Below are 16589 nucleotides of genomic sequence, written 5' to 3'. Positions count from 1 at the left end.
TGGAGACCAAGGAAGGATTCTTCCCAGTTTTAGGGAAAGCAACAATCTGATTCTAACATTCAACATGGGCAGAATTCAAAGCTAGACAGTTGAACTGATAGTGGAGACAAAAGGGGTAATTCAGACCTGATCACAGATATGCTAAATTTAGGACATCTACGATCAGCTTCCCTAACATGCGGGGGTACGTCCAGCACATGGCTAGTCTGCCCCACATGTCAGGCCCTATCCCCCACCCCCCACAGAAGTTTAAAAGCTTTGCACAGTGACAATGCTTTTGTACTTCAGGAGTAGCTCCCTACCAGTGCAGCTCCAGCGTGCTGGCAGGGAGATACCCGTTGCTGCTCAGGTCACAGCGGCTGCATGTGATGTCACGCAGCCGCCAAGGCCCACGCCCCCCAATGGTCTGGGCATGCCTGCATTGCCCAGACCGTGCCTCCTAAATGGTGGCCAAACGCCGCCGGCCCGCCCCTTCCCTTCCCACCCAGCGACCACCTCTGCCTGTCAATCAGGCAGAGGCGATCGCTAGCCTAAGACAGCCATCAGCTGTCTGGCATGCGCCGGTGCACTGCGGCACCGGTGCATGCACAGTTCAGAACTGATCGCTGCTGTGCGCAAACAGAAGATAACTCATTGCTCATGGAGAGTAATTAAATAATTATGAGAGCCCACAGCCTCATCTATTTTAGTCTTAAGGTTGTCAGTACAGACTCCCAAATCAACGGACTGATGACAAGACTGAAGACCATCTCTAAATTCTGCAATAATATTAGCCTGCTGGGAATTAACAGAAAAACTAGGAACAGAAAGCAACAACAGAGGTTACAGGAGAGTTGGTTCCCATACTACAGTTAATTACAGGAAAACACTTCAAATTGAAAAGGCACAGCAGACTCACAGAAATAGAAGGAGAATAAGGCAGTGTGCAACCCCACTCAACCAAGCCAATATAGGGCATAATATAGCATCTCAGTTCCCAAACATACTGTAATGTGACTAATTAAGCAGGTAATGCCCCTCAGTACAGCACAGCCATATCTAAAATGTCTGCTAACCCGGTTATATTGTTCCAGCAATTTGTGTGAGAGAAGGATTCCCAGAGTTCTACTGAGTGTGGAGTCCACTTAAGAGATAGCTGCCCAACCAGGGATTAGCTAAGGGCCCCAATTGCAGCTGGAAGGTCTTTCAGCTGACATGGTCATGCCAGCATCAGCACACCCCCAGAACTCAAGGCAGTGGCATTGCACTCCAGGACTGGGCCACAGGCACAAGCAGCTCTGCATGTAGTACTGTTGGGCAGAGGAGCGAAACAGAACCTGACAAGCACTGTGTATGTGGGCTGCAGTGCAGGTAAGTTCCGTGTGGCTGCCTCCAACGCCACAAAACCCCGGAGCGACAGACAAACATGTCTGCCTCGTTCTTTGCTAGGCCATGCCAACAGTGTAACACTTTTTCATTTTAAAATTAATTTTAGATCAACATATTTTAGTTCTTGTTGTTGGAAATAAAAAGGCAATTACAACAACAATTTATACCCAAATGTGTTTTTTCATAAAAAATCATTAAAACCACCCAGTGTTATTTAATGAGTACGCAAAACAATTATCAGTTAACTATAGCGTTAATCTATATATATTATTATAAAGTTAGAGGTAAAGAATAAAAACAATATGCATACCATGCTTAGATAACAATATTTGCCATGCTTATATAAATATGCTGTGCTTAGTAAATATTATTTATGCCATGCTTAGTCAATAAAGAGCCATTAGATGCTAAAAATAAAAAATATCCATTTATTAGTGCTTTACCAACAGTAGATGTTCAATTTGTTTGACAATTTATTCAAGTTCCAAAACTATCCAGGAACAATTTTATTTATTGCTAACAGCATCATAAAATGTATTTTACTGGCTATGCTATAGCGAAACAGAACCTGACAAGCACTGTGTATGTGGGCTGCAGTGCAGGTAAGTTCCGTGTGGCTGCCTCCAACGCCACAAAACCCCGGAGCGACAGACAAACATGTCTGCCTCGTTCTTTGCTAGGCCATGCCAACAGTGTAACACTTTTTCATTTTAAAATTAATTTTAGATCAACATATTTTAGTTCTTGTTGTTGGAAATAAAAAGGCAATTACAACAACAATTTATACCCAAATGTGTTTTTCATAAAAAATCATTAAAACCACCCAGTGTTATTTAATGAGTACGCAAAACAATTATCAGTTAACTATAGCGTTAATCTATATATATTATTATAAAGTTAGAGGTAAAGAATAAAAACAATATGCATACCATGCTTAGATAACAATATTTGCCATGCTTATATAAATATGCTGTGCTTAGTAAATATTATTTATGCCATGCTTAGTCAATAAAGAGCCATTAGATGCTAAAAATAAAAAATATCCATTTATTAGTGCTTTACCAACAGTAGATGTTCAATTTGTTTGACAATTTATTCAAGTTCCAAAACTATCCAGGAACAATTTTATTTATTGCTAACAGCATCATAAAATGTATTTTACTGGCTATGCTATAGCCAGTAGACAACACTTGTATGTAGTAATTAAGCCTACATCTGATTGTTACTAATCTTAATATTAAGAAAATAAAATGACCGACTTCACTAAAGATAATCCATAGTACATTATTAAAGCACAGCAGTGTAATGCTTTCTAAATGGATCAAAACTCACAAATAATACGTCGCATTTCTGCACAATTTTCATCATTCCATCTTCCAGTGTCATACATTTCTACACAAACCTCTGCTCCCCTCTCATTATTCGGTTCACCAGGATGCCAGTTTGAGTAGACAATGTTTTCACCATTTGGATATTTAAAAGTGCCCTCTTTTTGTACATCATTTATGCCCAGAAATATGGCTATCGGAGATTTTTTACGAATATCTAAGATAGCTTGGTTCTCCTCTGCATTTACAGGTGAAGGTAGCTGACCACCTGCACGGGCACAAACTAACTTTGCTTCATTATAATTAGCTTGGGCATTATTTAAAACATAAATCTTTCCAACAGATGTTGTTCCTCCTTCGGAAAATGTAAAAGCTGAAAAAGAATAAATATATAATATATTATATATGGAACAAGAACAAATAAACATTATAAGTGTTATTATAATACATTTTGATAAAAAGGCTAAGTTATTGTTTATTATTTATGTAAAGTACTTTGTGCAATATATTATAATGCACAAGTATTGATATGTATAAAATTGATTTACAGTCTGAAGTAAATCATTATCAATAATAAATTCTCATTTGCAAATGAGCAAAGCTTTGTTGTATTTGGTAATCTAATTTGCAGGACTTTATTTTCGTGGTACATACATTTACTGCATATGTCTGCATCCCACCATAACAAACCAAGAGAATAATAGTGGGGATTGTGAGTGGCATAGTAGTTAGCTACTGTAACAAAATAGGGGACCCCTTAAAGCACATCAAAGCTGTACCTCGTTGTGCTCAAATGCAAAATGCCTGCCGTGAGTGAGTCAGCAGTTTGCAGGCAGCTTTGATAATGGGTGTCTTATTAGGCAAAAATACATCTTATTCAGATGATTATTCAAATGAGATGCGCAAACACTGTGCTGATTAAAATGATATGCACCATGTGTGTGACTACGGCTTTATCTGCATACAAAATGCTATTGTATGTTACAGTGTTTTCCAGGAAAACACTGTAATGTAGCATCTGTTCACCTCTTTATAGAGGAGGGTCCAGAATGTGAGGGAAGGAACATGGTGATTACAGGGGGGAGAGGAGAGGCCAGAGTGTGATGGAGGAGAGCATGGGACTGGAGTGTGAGGGAAGGAGCAGGGTGATGAAGGAGAGGAGGGGCAGGAGTGTGAGGAAAGGAGTAGAATGATGGAGGTGGGGATATTGGCAATGTGTGAGGGAAGGGACAGGGTGATTTAGGAGAGAATGCGGCCAGTGTGTGACGGCAAAGGATGAACAACCATTGAACAGATCAGACTGCAGCCTAGGGTTCCAGTGCTTGGATGCTCCCTATTGGAGCATAGCCTCACCAATCATGGACAACTTTGAGATGTACCCAACTCCTCCCAGTAATTTTAGCATTGTGAAATTGTGGCAGATGTCAGGGTAGAGGTGCTGGAAGGGAGCAAACACCAAGAAAGAAGATGCAGAGTACATAGAACAGAGTTTGACGATAAGTAGTTAATTCTAATTATAATAAGTATGATGTTGGATTGGTTTTGAGAGCTGGTGTTTTGAGTTTAATAGGAATGGGGATGGGTGGAGTTTAATGAAGGTTGTGGGGCTCTAGGGTTCATTGTGTTGTAAAGAGAAGGGACAAATCCTCCTAGCCTCTCACATCAGCTAGTTATACTAGTATTAGGCAGTATAACAGTTATGTGAACTTATTTTGAATAGTAATTAAGAATATATGGAGGGCGAGGCAGGCAAGAGCAACATTGAGTTTCATTGTGAGTAATTAAAATATTGACCACAAAGCAGTGCATTTCCCACACACTGGAGAAGGCATATACCTTATGCCATCTCTGGCTTTATTAGTAACCTATTAACAGCCAATTTTTCCCCAAAAAAGTTTACTGGCCATTCTTTGTCACCTTTGTTTGACAACCACTCCACTATAGATTGCAAGCTTAAATAAGTGGGGTCTTCTTCCTTCATCTACTCTTTACTTTGCTTGTCTGCACCATCTCCTCTTCCTTAGTATTATTTTGCAATCAGTGGCTCTAAAATCAGGGATGAAGCTATGCTTCTGTCACCCAAGGCAAAGTCTCAGATTGGTACCGCCTCCCCCTGTCTTCCTTTCCCCCACATACTTATATACCATGAGTCCATACAGATGCCCCTTACATGCCCTTAGACTCTATCATATACCTTATATGCCATCATACTCACCTAGATATGCCATCAGACCCGGTCACATTCACAGACTCCACCCCATTTACAGCTGTTTTTGAAATTTCCCATGCTGGCTTTTGAACACTGTTAAAATGCAATACCAGTTCTACTATATAGACCCACAATGAGCATCATGTATGTATTGGGTCTTAAAATCTCTCATTTTTGTTTGCACATCTATTGGATGCATCATGAAGGGACTACAGTATATAACTGAATTGTTGCTAGCACTACAGATGTGGTAAAGTGATTAGTGAATCAACTCACACATAGGGGGTCTATTTACTAAGCCTTGGACAGAGATAAAGTGGATGGAGATAAATGACAAGCCAATCAGCTCCTATCTGCCATGCCACAGGCAAGGTTTGAAAAATGACGGTTATGAGCTGATTGGCTGGTACTTTATCTCCGGCCACTTTATCTCCATCCAAGGCTTAGTAAATAGACCCATACATTGAATATCCACCATTGTGTCTCTCTTTTTGACCACAAACTATTTGGCAGATGTTTTTGTCAAGTGAAATTATTTTAAGAACTGCTTGTGTTGCCGAAAGGACAAGTTCAAGCTATTACATGTAATCATGTATCTAACTGCAGCTTATACACACTTCTAGAGTATTATTTTGCACATACTGTGCTATTTTCTTTCACAAATATAAGAAATACATAACCAAATATCATAGCATTACACATAGTAATACAAACCATTTTTCTGCTGTGTTAAGCTTGATTGCAGTTTATTTACACGCTCATCAAAAATTGCAATTTGTTTTCTAAGAGCTTCGAGTACTAGAGAAAGAGTACTAATTAATATCTGTATGCCTAGTGGTCCAAGTAGCAATGAAACATGATATATAGCAGCTCACACATAATTATAATGCTTGCTATAGTTACAAGGCAATAGTGTCATCTTGAAGTTATTCAGATACTTTCAGGCAAATGTATTAAGACTGGTGAAGTGATAAGTGGAATGTGATAATGCACCAGCAAGTTATTACGGGTTAGAAAAATGACAGTTAGGAGCTGATTGGCTGGTACGTTATCACCTTCTACTTATCACTTTTTTATTACTTCTCCAGGCTTAATACATCTGCCCCCTTATTTGTAACTTGTTTTGTTGTTCTATTTGTCACTTAGTGTCAATAGCTGAAAGATGAAGCCAATAGTATTGACCACACGTGCATCTATGGAACCTGGAGGGATCTTCTCTATCTGTGCTCAAGGCTCCTTAATCTTTTATTCTCTCTACCACTTAGGAACATACAGTATTCACTGACTATTTTGAGTAGTATCGACATCAGTGCACACTGTCCTATGCGATTTCAGAAACATAAAGTCTCCAATATCTAATAAACAGGCAGTGCTGCTGATTTCACCAGTTACAAACAAATTTTAAAAAGATCAATACTTTTTTTAAATTGTATGTGATATATGTGAAGTATTTTGAAATATAACAAATAGAAATTCTGCTTAATTTCATACAGTTTGCATTTATAACACTTAACCCAAAATATTATATACCAAAATACTGTATTTATTCAATCATTACTTGCTGGACTACAGGTTGACAAAAGTGCAACAATATCAATAATTTCCAAAATACCATTTAATGCTAGGTTTACAATGTTAATATTTGATGCACTTTTTTTAAATAAAAGAAAATCACCACTGACTTTAAGGTTCAGGTAATACATTCTATACAATAGTTATTGATATGGGTATTGTTTAAAAAATAATTGTTTAAAAAATAATTATTTCAAACTCAGTGGCATAGTACTGTATAAAGTAATTGCAACAATCTAATAAGTTTACCTAAGACTCCACTGTCCCCTCTGTCACCGTTTGGGCCAGGAAGACCCTGTTCTCCTCTTAATCCGGGTGGTCCAGCAATTCGTTGTAGTCCAGCTGGTCCTGGAAGTCCTGAAATTAATGTTTTTAAAACACTAATAAATATATATGTTAATTTTGATATTAAATGTGAATCATTGCATTGCTTCCTATGTTCCTAACGAATATATTCAAAAGACATTTTCACAAATAAAATGTAATTTATTACTATGAAAAAGTTGGAAAGCAAATTCAGTTACACCATTCTAATATACAGTGGTTGTAGTATTTCACCTTGTTCTCCTGTTTCTCCTTTAAGTCCATTTTTACCATCCTTGCCTGGTAGACCATCTTTACCGGGGGCACCACATGCGATAATGGAATAAGCATTGATGTCTGGGTCTTTACATATCTGAGTTCCGGATAACACTAAGGATACATTTAGCAGGACACAGAAAACACGGAAAGCTTGCATATTCCAAATGTCATAGATCTACAGTATAGATGAGGAAAGAAACATTTATTAGAGGTACTGTAATAGTATTCCCATTACTGCAGATGAGTAAAGTTGTTGCTGCAAGGGAGTTGCACAATAGTTCTATTTTCAGAGTATAAAGACACAATACTTTCATAAATATACCAAACAGAAAAATATATATACTGTAAGCAATCTTTAAAGCAATAAACAATTATTCATAAAGTAAATGTGTTATTTTTCTCTTTGGATCATGCTGAAAATTACCAATCAGATATGAAGAATATGAGAGTTAATGTTACCAGCAGTAGTACAAGTAAAGAAATGCTTACAGTGCAGACCTTTTATACTACAGGTTGAGTATCCCTTATCCAAAATGCTTGGGACCAGAGGTATTTTGGATATGGGATTTTTCCGTATTTTAGAATAATTGCATACCATAATGAGATATCATGGTGATGGGACCTAAATCTAAGCACAGAATGCATTTATGTTACATATACACCTTATACACACAGCCTGAAGGTTATTTTAGACAATATTTTTTATAACTTTGTGCATTAAACAAAGTGTGTGTACAGTCACACAATTCATTTATGTTTCATATACACCTTATACACACAGCCTAAAGGTCATTTAATACAATATTTTTAATAACTTTGTGTATTAAACAAAGTTTGTTTACATTGAGCCATCAAAAAACAAAGATTTCACTATCTCAGTCTCACTCAAAAAAGTCCGTATTTCGGAATATTCCGTATTTCGGAATATTTGGATATGGGATACTCAACCTGTAATAAATTGTTTCCTTATTTGAATAATTTGTATGGGCGGATCTGTCATGTTTTAAAATGGGACAGAATTCAATATCCTGAAAGTGATAAATAAGGAAAATGTATTAGTATAACATAAATAAACATATGAACAAGACAATAATGAGCAAAATATCTAAACTAAATAAAAATAAAAAAGTATTTTCCATTTATAATATTGCTCAAAGTGAATGTTGTAACTTGTGTACTATGCACATGCATTATGGTGCTAGATACCAAGTTTTTGTACCAATTCCTTTTCTACTTTCCTGTTTTCTCTTAGCTAGTGTGTGGCTCATATCTCCATGTCACATTCACTAAGCTATTCACATATTTATTCAACTAGTGGTTGACGTGTGAATTTAGAAGTGGGTGTAAATTTAAATTGAATGGCCAGAGATCACCCAGTCCTCCAGAATCTTCAGGGACTAAAATAGTGTGAAATAAATTTTAGATTCTTAATTAATATTCCTGCCACCAGCTGAGCATTAGGTCCCTTAAAATAAGAATTTACTTACCGATAATTCTATTTCTCATAGTCCGTAGTGGATGCTGGGAACTCCGAAAGGACCATGGGGAATAGCGGCTCTGCAGGAGACTGGGCACAAAAGTAAAAGCTTTAGGACTAGCTGGTGTGCGCTGGCTCCTCCCCCTATGACCCTCCTCCAAGCCTCAGTTAGGATACTGTGCCCGGACGAGCGTACACAATAAGGAAGGATTTTGAATCCCGGGTAAGACTCATACCAGCCACACCAATCACACCGTACAACCTGTGATCTGAACCCAGTTAACAGCATGATAACAGAGGAGCCTCTGAAAAGATGGCTCACAACAATAATAACCCGATTTTTGTAACTATGTACAAGTATTGCAGACAATCCGCACTTGGGATGGGCGCCCAGCATCCACTACGGACTATGAGAAATAGAATTATCGGTAAGTAAATTCTTATTCTCTCTGACGTCCTAGTGGATGCTGGGAACTCCGAAAGGACCATGGGGATTATACCAAAGCTCCCAAACGGGCGGGAGAGTGCGGATGACTCTGCAGCACCAAATGAGAGAACTCCAGGTCCTCCTCAGCCAGGGTATCAATTTTGTAGAATTTTACAAACGTATTTGCTCCTGACCAAGTAGCTGCTCGGCAAAGTTGTAAAGCCGAGACCCCTCGGGCAGCCGCCCAAGATGAGCCCATCTTCCTTGTGGAGTGGGCATTTACAGATTTTTGGCTGTGGCAGGCCTGCCACAGAATGTGCAAGCTGAATTGTACTACAAATCCAACGAGCAATAGTCTGCTTAGAAGCAGGAGCACCCAGCTTGTTGGGTGCATACAGGATAAACAGCGAGTCAGATTTTCTGACTCCAGCCGTCCTGGAAACATATATTTTCAGGGCCCTGACAACGTCTAGTAACTTGAAGTCCTCCAAGTCCCTAGTAGCCGCAGGCACCACAATAGGTTGGTTCAGGTGAAACGCTGAAAACCACCTTAGGGAGAAACTGAGGACGAGTCCTCAATTCCGCCCTGTCCGAATGGAAAATCAGATAAGGGCTTTCACAGGATAAAGCTGCCAATTCTGACACGCGCCTGGCCCAGGCCAGGGCCAACAGCATGACCACTTTCCATGTGAGATATTTTAACTCCACAGATTTAAGTGGTTCAAACCAATGTGACTTTTTGGAACCCAAAAACTACATTGAGATCCCAAGGTGCCACTGGAGGCACAAAAGGAGGCTGTATATGCAGTACCCCTTTTACAACGTCTGAACTTCAGGGACTGAAGCTAGTTCTTTTTGGAAGAAAATTGACAGGGCCGAAATTTGAACCTTAATGGACCCCAATTTCAGGCCCATAGACACTCCTGTTTGCAGGAAATGTAGGAATCGACCCAGTTGAATTTCCTCCGTCGGGCCTTACTGGCCTCGCACCACGCAACATATTTTCGCCAAATGCGGTGATAATGTTTTGGGGTTACATCCTTCCTGGCTTTGATCAGGATAGGGATGACTTCATCCGGAATGCCTTTTTTCCTTCAGGATCCGGCGTTCAACCGCCATGCCGTCAAACGCAGTCGCGGTAAGTCTTGGAACAGACAGGGTCCTTGCTGAAGCAGGTCCCTTCTTAGAGGTAGAGGCCACGGATCCTCCGTGAGCATCTTTTGAAGTTCCGGTTACCAAGTCCTTCTTGGCCAATCCGGAGCCACGAATATAGTGCTTACTCCTCTCCATCTTATCAATCTCAGTACCTTGGGTATGAGAGGCAGATGAGGGAACACATACACTGACTGGTACACCCACGGTGTTACCAGAGCGTCTACAGCTATTGCCTGAGGGTCCCTTGACCTGGCGCAATACCTGTCGAGTTTTTCCCAACGGTTTATAATCATGTGGAAGACTTCTGGGTGAAGTCCCCACTCTCCCGGGTGGAGGTCGTGTCTGCTGAGGAAGTCTGCTTCCTAGTTGTCCACTCCCGGAATTGCTGACAGTGCTATCACATGATTTTCCGCCCAGCAAAGAATCCTTGCAGCTTCTGCCATTGCCCTCCTGCTTCTTGTGCCACCCTGTCTGTTTACGTGGGTGACTGCCGTGATGTTGTCCGACTGGATCAACACCGGCTGACCTTGAAGCAGAGGTCTTGCTAAGCTTAGAGCATTGTAAATGGCCCTTAGCTTCAGGATATTTATGTGAAGTGATGTCTCCAGGCTTGACCATAAGCCCTGGAAATTCCTTCCCTGTGTGACTGCTCCCCAGCCTCGCAGGCTGGCATCCGTGGTCACCAGGACCCAGTCCTGAATGCCGAATCTGCGGCCCTCTAGAAGATGAGCACTCTGCAACCACCACAGGAGGGACACCCTTGTCCTTGGTGACATGGTTATCCGCTGATGCATCTGAAGATGCGACCTGGACCATTTGTCCAGCAGGTCCCACTGGAAAGTTCTTGCGTGGAATCTGCCGAATGGGATTGCTTCGTAGGAAGCCACCATTTTACCCAGAACCCTTGTGCATTGATTCACTGAGACTTGGCTCGGTTTTAGGAGGTTCCTGACTAGCTCGGATAACTCCCTGGCTTTCTCCTCCGGGAGAAACACCTTTTTCTGGACTGTGTCCAGGATCATCCCTAGGAACAGAAGACGAGTCGTCGGAACCAGCTGCGATTTTGGAATATTGAGAATCCAATCGTGCTGCCGCAACACTACCTGAGATAGTGCTACACCGACCTCCAACTGTTCCCTGGATCTTACCCTTATCAGGGAATCGTCCAAGTAAGGGATAACTAAAATTCCCTTCCTTCGAAGGAATATCATCATTTCGGCCATTACCTTGGTAAAGACCCGGGGTGCCGTGGACCATCCATACGGCAGCGTCTGAACTGATAGTGACAGTTCTGTACCATAAACCTGATGTACCCTTGGTGAGAAGGGTAAATTTGGACATGAAGGTAAGCATCCTTGATGTCCCGAGACATCATGTAGTCCCTTTCTTCCAGGTTCGCAATCACTGCTCTGAGTGACTCAATCTTGAATTTGAACCTCTGTATGTAAGTGTTCAAAGATTTTAGATTTAGAATCGGTCTCACCGAGCCGTCCGGCTTCGGTACCACAACAGTGTGGAATAATACCCCGTTCCCTGTTGCAGGAGGGGTACCTTGATTATCACCTGCTGGGAATACAGCTTGTGAATGGCTTCCAAAACTGTCTCCCTTCCAAATGCCGTTTGAAATCCGCCTCACCTGACCACTGTCGTGTCCATAACCCTCTACTGGTAGAAATGGACAACGCACTTAGACTTGATGCCAGTCGGCAAATATTCCGCTGTGCATCACGCATATATAGAAATGCATCTTTTAAATGCTCTATAGGCAAAAATATACTGTCCCTATCTAGGGTATCAATATTTTCAGTCAGGGAATCCGACCACCCCAACCCAGCACTGCACATCCAGGCTGAGGCGATTGCTGGTTGCAGTATAACACCAGTATGTGTGTAAATACATTTTAGGATACCCTCCTGCTTTCTATCAGCAGGATCCTTAAGGGCGGCCATCTCAGGAGAGGGTAGAGCCCTTACAAGCGTGTGAGCGCTTTATCCACCCTAGGGGGTGTTTCCCAACGCACCCTAACCTCTGGCGGGAAAGGATATAATGCCAATAACATTTTAGAAATTATCAGTTGTTATCGGGGGAAACCCACGCATCATCACACACCTCATTTAATTTCTCAGATTCAGGAAAACTACAGGTAGTTTTTCCACACCGAACATAATACCCCTTTTTGGTGGTACTCGTATTATCAGAAATGTGTAAAACATTTTTCATTGCCTCAATCATGTAACGTGTGGCCCTACTGGAAGTCACATTTGTCTCTTCACCGTCGACACTGGAGTCAGTATCCGTGTCGGCGTCTATATCTGCCATCTGAGGTAACGGGCGCTTTAGAGCCCCTGACGGCCTATGAGACGTCTGGACAGGCACAAGCTGAGTAGCCGGCTGTCTCATGTCAACCACTGTCATTTTATACAGAGCTGACACTGTCACGTAATTCCTTCCAACAGTTCATCCACTCAGGTGTCGACCCCCTAGGGGGTGACATCACTATTACAGGCAATCTGCTCCGTCTCCACATCATTTTTCTCCTCATACATGTCGACACAAACGTACCGACATACAGCACACACACAGGGAATGCTCTGATAGAGGACAGGACCCCACTAGCCCTTTGGGGAGACAGAGGGAGAGTTTGCCAGCACACACCAGAGCGCTATATATATACAGGGATAACCTTATATAAGTGTTTTTCCCCTTATAGCTGCTGTATCTTTAATACTGCGCGTAATTAGTGCCCCCCCTCTCTTTTTTAACCCTTTCTGTAGTGTAGTGACTGCAGGGGAGAGCCGGGGAGCTTCCCTCCAACGGAGCTGTGAGGGAAAATGGCGCCAGTGTGCTGAGGAGATAGGCTCCGCCCCCTTATCGGCGGCCTTATCTCCCATTTTTCTATGTATTCTGGCAGGGGTTAAATGCATCCATATAGCCCAGGAGCTATATGTGATGTATTTTTTGCCATCTAAGGTATTTTTATTGCGTCTCAGGGCGCCCCCCCCAGCGCCCTGCACCCTCAGTGACCGGAGTGTGAAGTGTGCTGAGAGCAATGGCGCACAGCTGCGGTGCTGTGCGCTACCTTATTGAAGACAGGACGTCTTCTGCCGCCGATTTTCCGGACCTCTTCTGCTCTTCTGGCTCTGTAAGGGGGACGGCGGCGCGGCTCTGGGACCCATCCATGGCTGGGCCTGTGATCGTCCCGTTGGAGCTAATGTCCAGTAGCCTAAGAAGCCCAATCCACTCTGCACGCAGGTGAGTTCGCTTCTTCTCCCCTTAGTCCCTCGATGCAGTGAGCCTGTTGCCAGCAGGACTCACTGAAAATAAAATTTAAACTTTTACTCTAAGCAGCTCAGGAGAGCCACCTAGATTGCACCCTTCTCGTTCGGGCACAAAAATCTAACTGAGGCTTGGAGGAGGGTCATAGGGGGAGGAGCCAGTGCACACCAGCTAGTCCTAAAGCTTTTACTTTTGTGCCCAGTCTCCTGCGGAGCCGCTATTCCCCATGGTCCTTTCGGAGTTCCCAGCATCCACTAGGACGTCAGAGAAAAATAAAAACATGTTCTATGTCATCAGTTTCTCTGCAATGAGGGACCTCTGAAGAAATTAAGTCTTCCAGGACAGACAGTGTCTTGAGCTCGCCTTTGGTATGCATACAGGAGATCATGTGGTACAGAAGCCACCTATTTGCATAGGAATAATATGTCATTTTCATACAACAGAGGTTCAACCAGATAATGAATAGTGATGGGGCAGGACAAAATGTGAACTTCTCTGATCAAACATCCTGGATAGACACTAACATCCCATGTCACTCCAGTTGTCACCCCTCTGTGTCTCTAAAATGCCATTCTCTATGAATATCTAGACCACCTTGCCCCAAGTCTCTACTGTACCATTTCCCTTGCATTATTAATTATTATTATTATTATTATTATTATTATTATTATTATCCTTTATTTATATGGCGCCACAAAGGTTCTGCAGCACCCAATTACAGAGTACATAAACAAATAATCAAGCAGGAAAACAGCAACTTACAGTTGACGACAATATAGGACAAGTACAGGGTAGATAAACATAGCTACATCAGCAGATGACACTGGAATAAGCATCAGGTGGCAGAAGACTGCTGGATTTGGTGCAGTTGAATATTATTAAAGTAAGAAAATGATAAGCACATGAGGGAAGAGGGCCCTGCTCGTGAGAGCTTACATTCTAAAGGGGAGGGGTAGACAGACAGGGGTGAGACAGATGGGGTACATAGAGAGCGTGGAACAGAGGTTTAGGATGAGATTTGGCTGGATTTGGTGAAGAAGTGGGTCTTGAGAGCCTGTTTGAAGTTTTGTAGAGAGGTGGAGAGTCTGAGGGGGAGAGGTAGGGAATTCCAGAGAAGTGGTGCAGCAAGTTAAAAATCTTGGAGGTAGGAGTGGGAGGAAGTAATCCGAAGGCAGGAGAGTCGGCGTGCATTAGCAGAGCGAAGAGGACGGGTGGGAGTGTAAAGGGAGATAAGGTCAGAGATGTAGATGGGAGAGGAGTGGGTGAGGGCTTTGTAAGCAAGTGTGAGAAGCTTGAAATGGATTCTGAAAGGGAAGGGGAGCCAGTGAAGGTCTAGTAAGAGAGGTGAGGTGGACGTAGTGCGTTTGGTAAGGAAGATGAGCTGGGCAGCAGCATTGAGGATAGACTGGAGTGGAGAGAGGTATTTGTCAGGAATGCCAGTCAGGAGGAGATTACAGTAGTCCAGTCTGGAGATGACCAGTGAGTGGATAAGAGTCTTAGTAGCATCCTGGGTCAGAAAGGGTCTGATCCTGGAAATATTTTTTAGATGAAAATGGCAAGTTTGTGAGAGGTGCTGAATGTGTGGTTTGAAGGAGAGAGAGGAGTCAAATATTACTCCAAGACAGCGCACTTGGGGGCTAGAGGAGATAGTAGTGCCATCAATAGATAATGAGATTGTAGGAGGTTAGGTTATGCGGGAGGGAGGGAAGATGATCAGCTCGGTCTTACACATGTTAAGTTAAAGAAAGCGCTGGGACATCCAGGAAGAGGTAGCAGAAAGACAGTTGGAGATACGAGTGAGGAGAGCAGGGGAGAGGTCTGGATAGGAAAGATAGATTTGAGTGTCATCCGCATAGAGATGATATTGGAAGCCAAAAGAACTAATGAGCTTACCTAGTGAGGACATATAGAGAGAGAAGAGAAGAGGACCAAGGACAGAACCTTGGGGTACCCCTACAGTTAGTGGAAGTGAGGGGGAGGTGGAGTCGTGAGAGGAGACAGAGAATGAACGGTCAGAAAGGTAGGAGGACAGCCAAGAGAGGGCAGTGCCACGCAGACCAATGGAGTGAAGGATTTGCAGTAGGAGAGGATGGTCCACGGTGTCAAAAGCAGCAGAGAGATCCAGCAGCATGGAGGTCATTGCCTACTTTCGTAAGGGCAGTTTCAGTGGAGTGGAGAGGACGGAAGCCAGACTGGAATGGGTCAAGCAGTGAGTGTGAGGAAAGAAAGGAAGTAAGGCGGTTGTAGACAATACGCTCAAGGAGTTTGGAGGCAAAAGCGAGGAGAGAGATGGGTCGGTAGTTGAAGACAGTGTTTGGATCAAGGGTAGATTTTTTTAAGAATAGGAGAGATGAGTGCATGCTTGAAGGCAGAGGGGACAGTGCCTGATGAGATGGAGAGATTGAGAAGGTGGGAAAGATGGGAACAAGCAGAAGGAGAGAGGTAGCGGAGGAGGCGGGAGGGGATAGGGTCAAGTGGGGAGGTGGTGAGGGGACAGGAACGAATGAGGGCCATGACTTCCTCTCCAGATGCATGGGAGAAAGATGTCAGAGTTGGTGCGAGGGATGAGGAGGGTTGGTAAGGGATGGGAGAAGGCTGGTTACTGATGGTTTGGTGTGATATGATGTCCTGACGTATGGAGTAAATTTTGGATGTGAAGTAAGTGGCAAAGTCAAGAGCAGAGAGTAAGGAAGGGAGATGAGGTGGAGGTAGGCAGAGGAGTGAGTTGAGAGTGGAAAAGAGGCGCCGGGGGTTGGAAGACTGGGAGGAGATGAGGTTCTTGAAGTATGACTGTTTAGCAAGAGAAAGGGCAGCACTGAAGGATGAGAGCATAAGTTTGAAATGGAGAAAGTCTGCCTTAGAGCGTGATTTCCTCCAGTGTCGCTCAGCAGTACGTGAGCATTTTTGCAGATATCTGGTGCATTTGTTGTGCCAGGGTTGAGGTGTTAATTTGCGAGGGTGAATAGTGGTTGGTGGAGCAACAGAGTCAAGAGCAGAAGTAAGGGATGCATTGTATGTGGAAGTGGCTTGTTCAGGGCATGAGAGAGAGAGAATAAAAGAGAGAAGCGAGTCAAACAGGGAGAAAAGGAATGTGGTGTCAATAGCTTCAATGTTACGCTTAGTGATGGTAGCCTTAGGAGGTAGAGATGGGGAAGTCGAGAGAGATAGATTAAAGGAGAGCAGGTGGTGGTCAGA

General features: G+C 42.8%; 2 protein-coding genes across 2 annotated transcripts in view; both read right to left on the bottom strand.

The window, feature by feature from the left end:
- Positions 1-16589, bottom strand: part of LOC135055101 (pulmonary surfactant-associated protein D-like) — a 455316-nt gene that overhangs the window by 328425 nt on the left and 110302 nt on the right. The window lies entirely within an intron of this gene.
- Positions 2654-7216, bottom strand: LOC135055986 (pulmonary surfactant-associated protein D-like). Its single transcript, XM_063960663.1, has 3 exons — positions 7036-7216; positions 6727-6834; positions 2654-3069 (listed from the first exon to the last, which is right to left on the bottom strand). Exons 1-3 carry the CDS (start codon positions 7214-7216, stop codon positions 2690-2692), a joined length of 669 nt encoding a protein of 222 aa, XP_063816733.1. The 3' UTR covers positions 2654-2689.

Source organism: Pseudophryne corroboree, chromosome 3 (assembly GCF_028390025.1).
Source record: "Pseudophryne corroboree isolate aPseCor3 chromosome 3, aPseCor3.hap2, whole genome shotgun sequence".
Lineage (NCBI taxonomy): Eukaryota > Metazoa > Chordata > Amphibia > Anura > Myobatrachidae > Pseudophryne > Pseudophryne corroboree.
Note: the sequence above shows the minus strand (reverse complement) of the source record. Positions and strands in the feature narration are given on the sequence as shown.

Coding starts and splice junctions, on each gene's coding strand:
- LOC135055986 (XM_063960663.1), bottom strand. CDS start 7,216: ATGCAAGCTTTCCGTGTTTTCTGTGTCCTGCTAAATGTATCCTTAGTG. Junction 6,835..7,035: donor AGGAGAAACAGGAGAACAAG/GTGAAATACTAC, acceptor CATTAATTTCAG/GACTTCCAGGACCAGCTGGA. Junction 3,070..6,726: donor AGGGGACAGTGGAGTCTTAG/GTAAACTTATTA, acceptor ATTCTTTTTCAG/CTTTTACATTTTCCGAAGGA.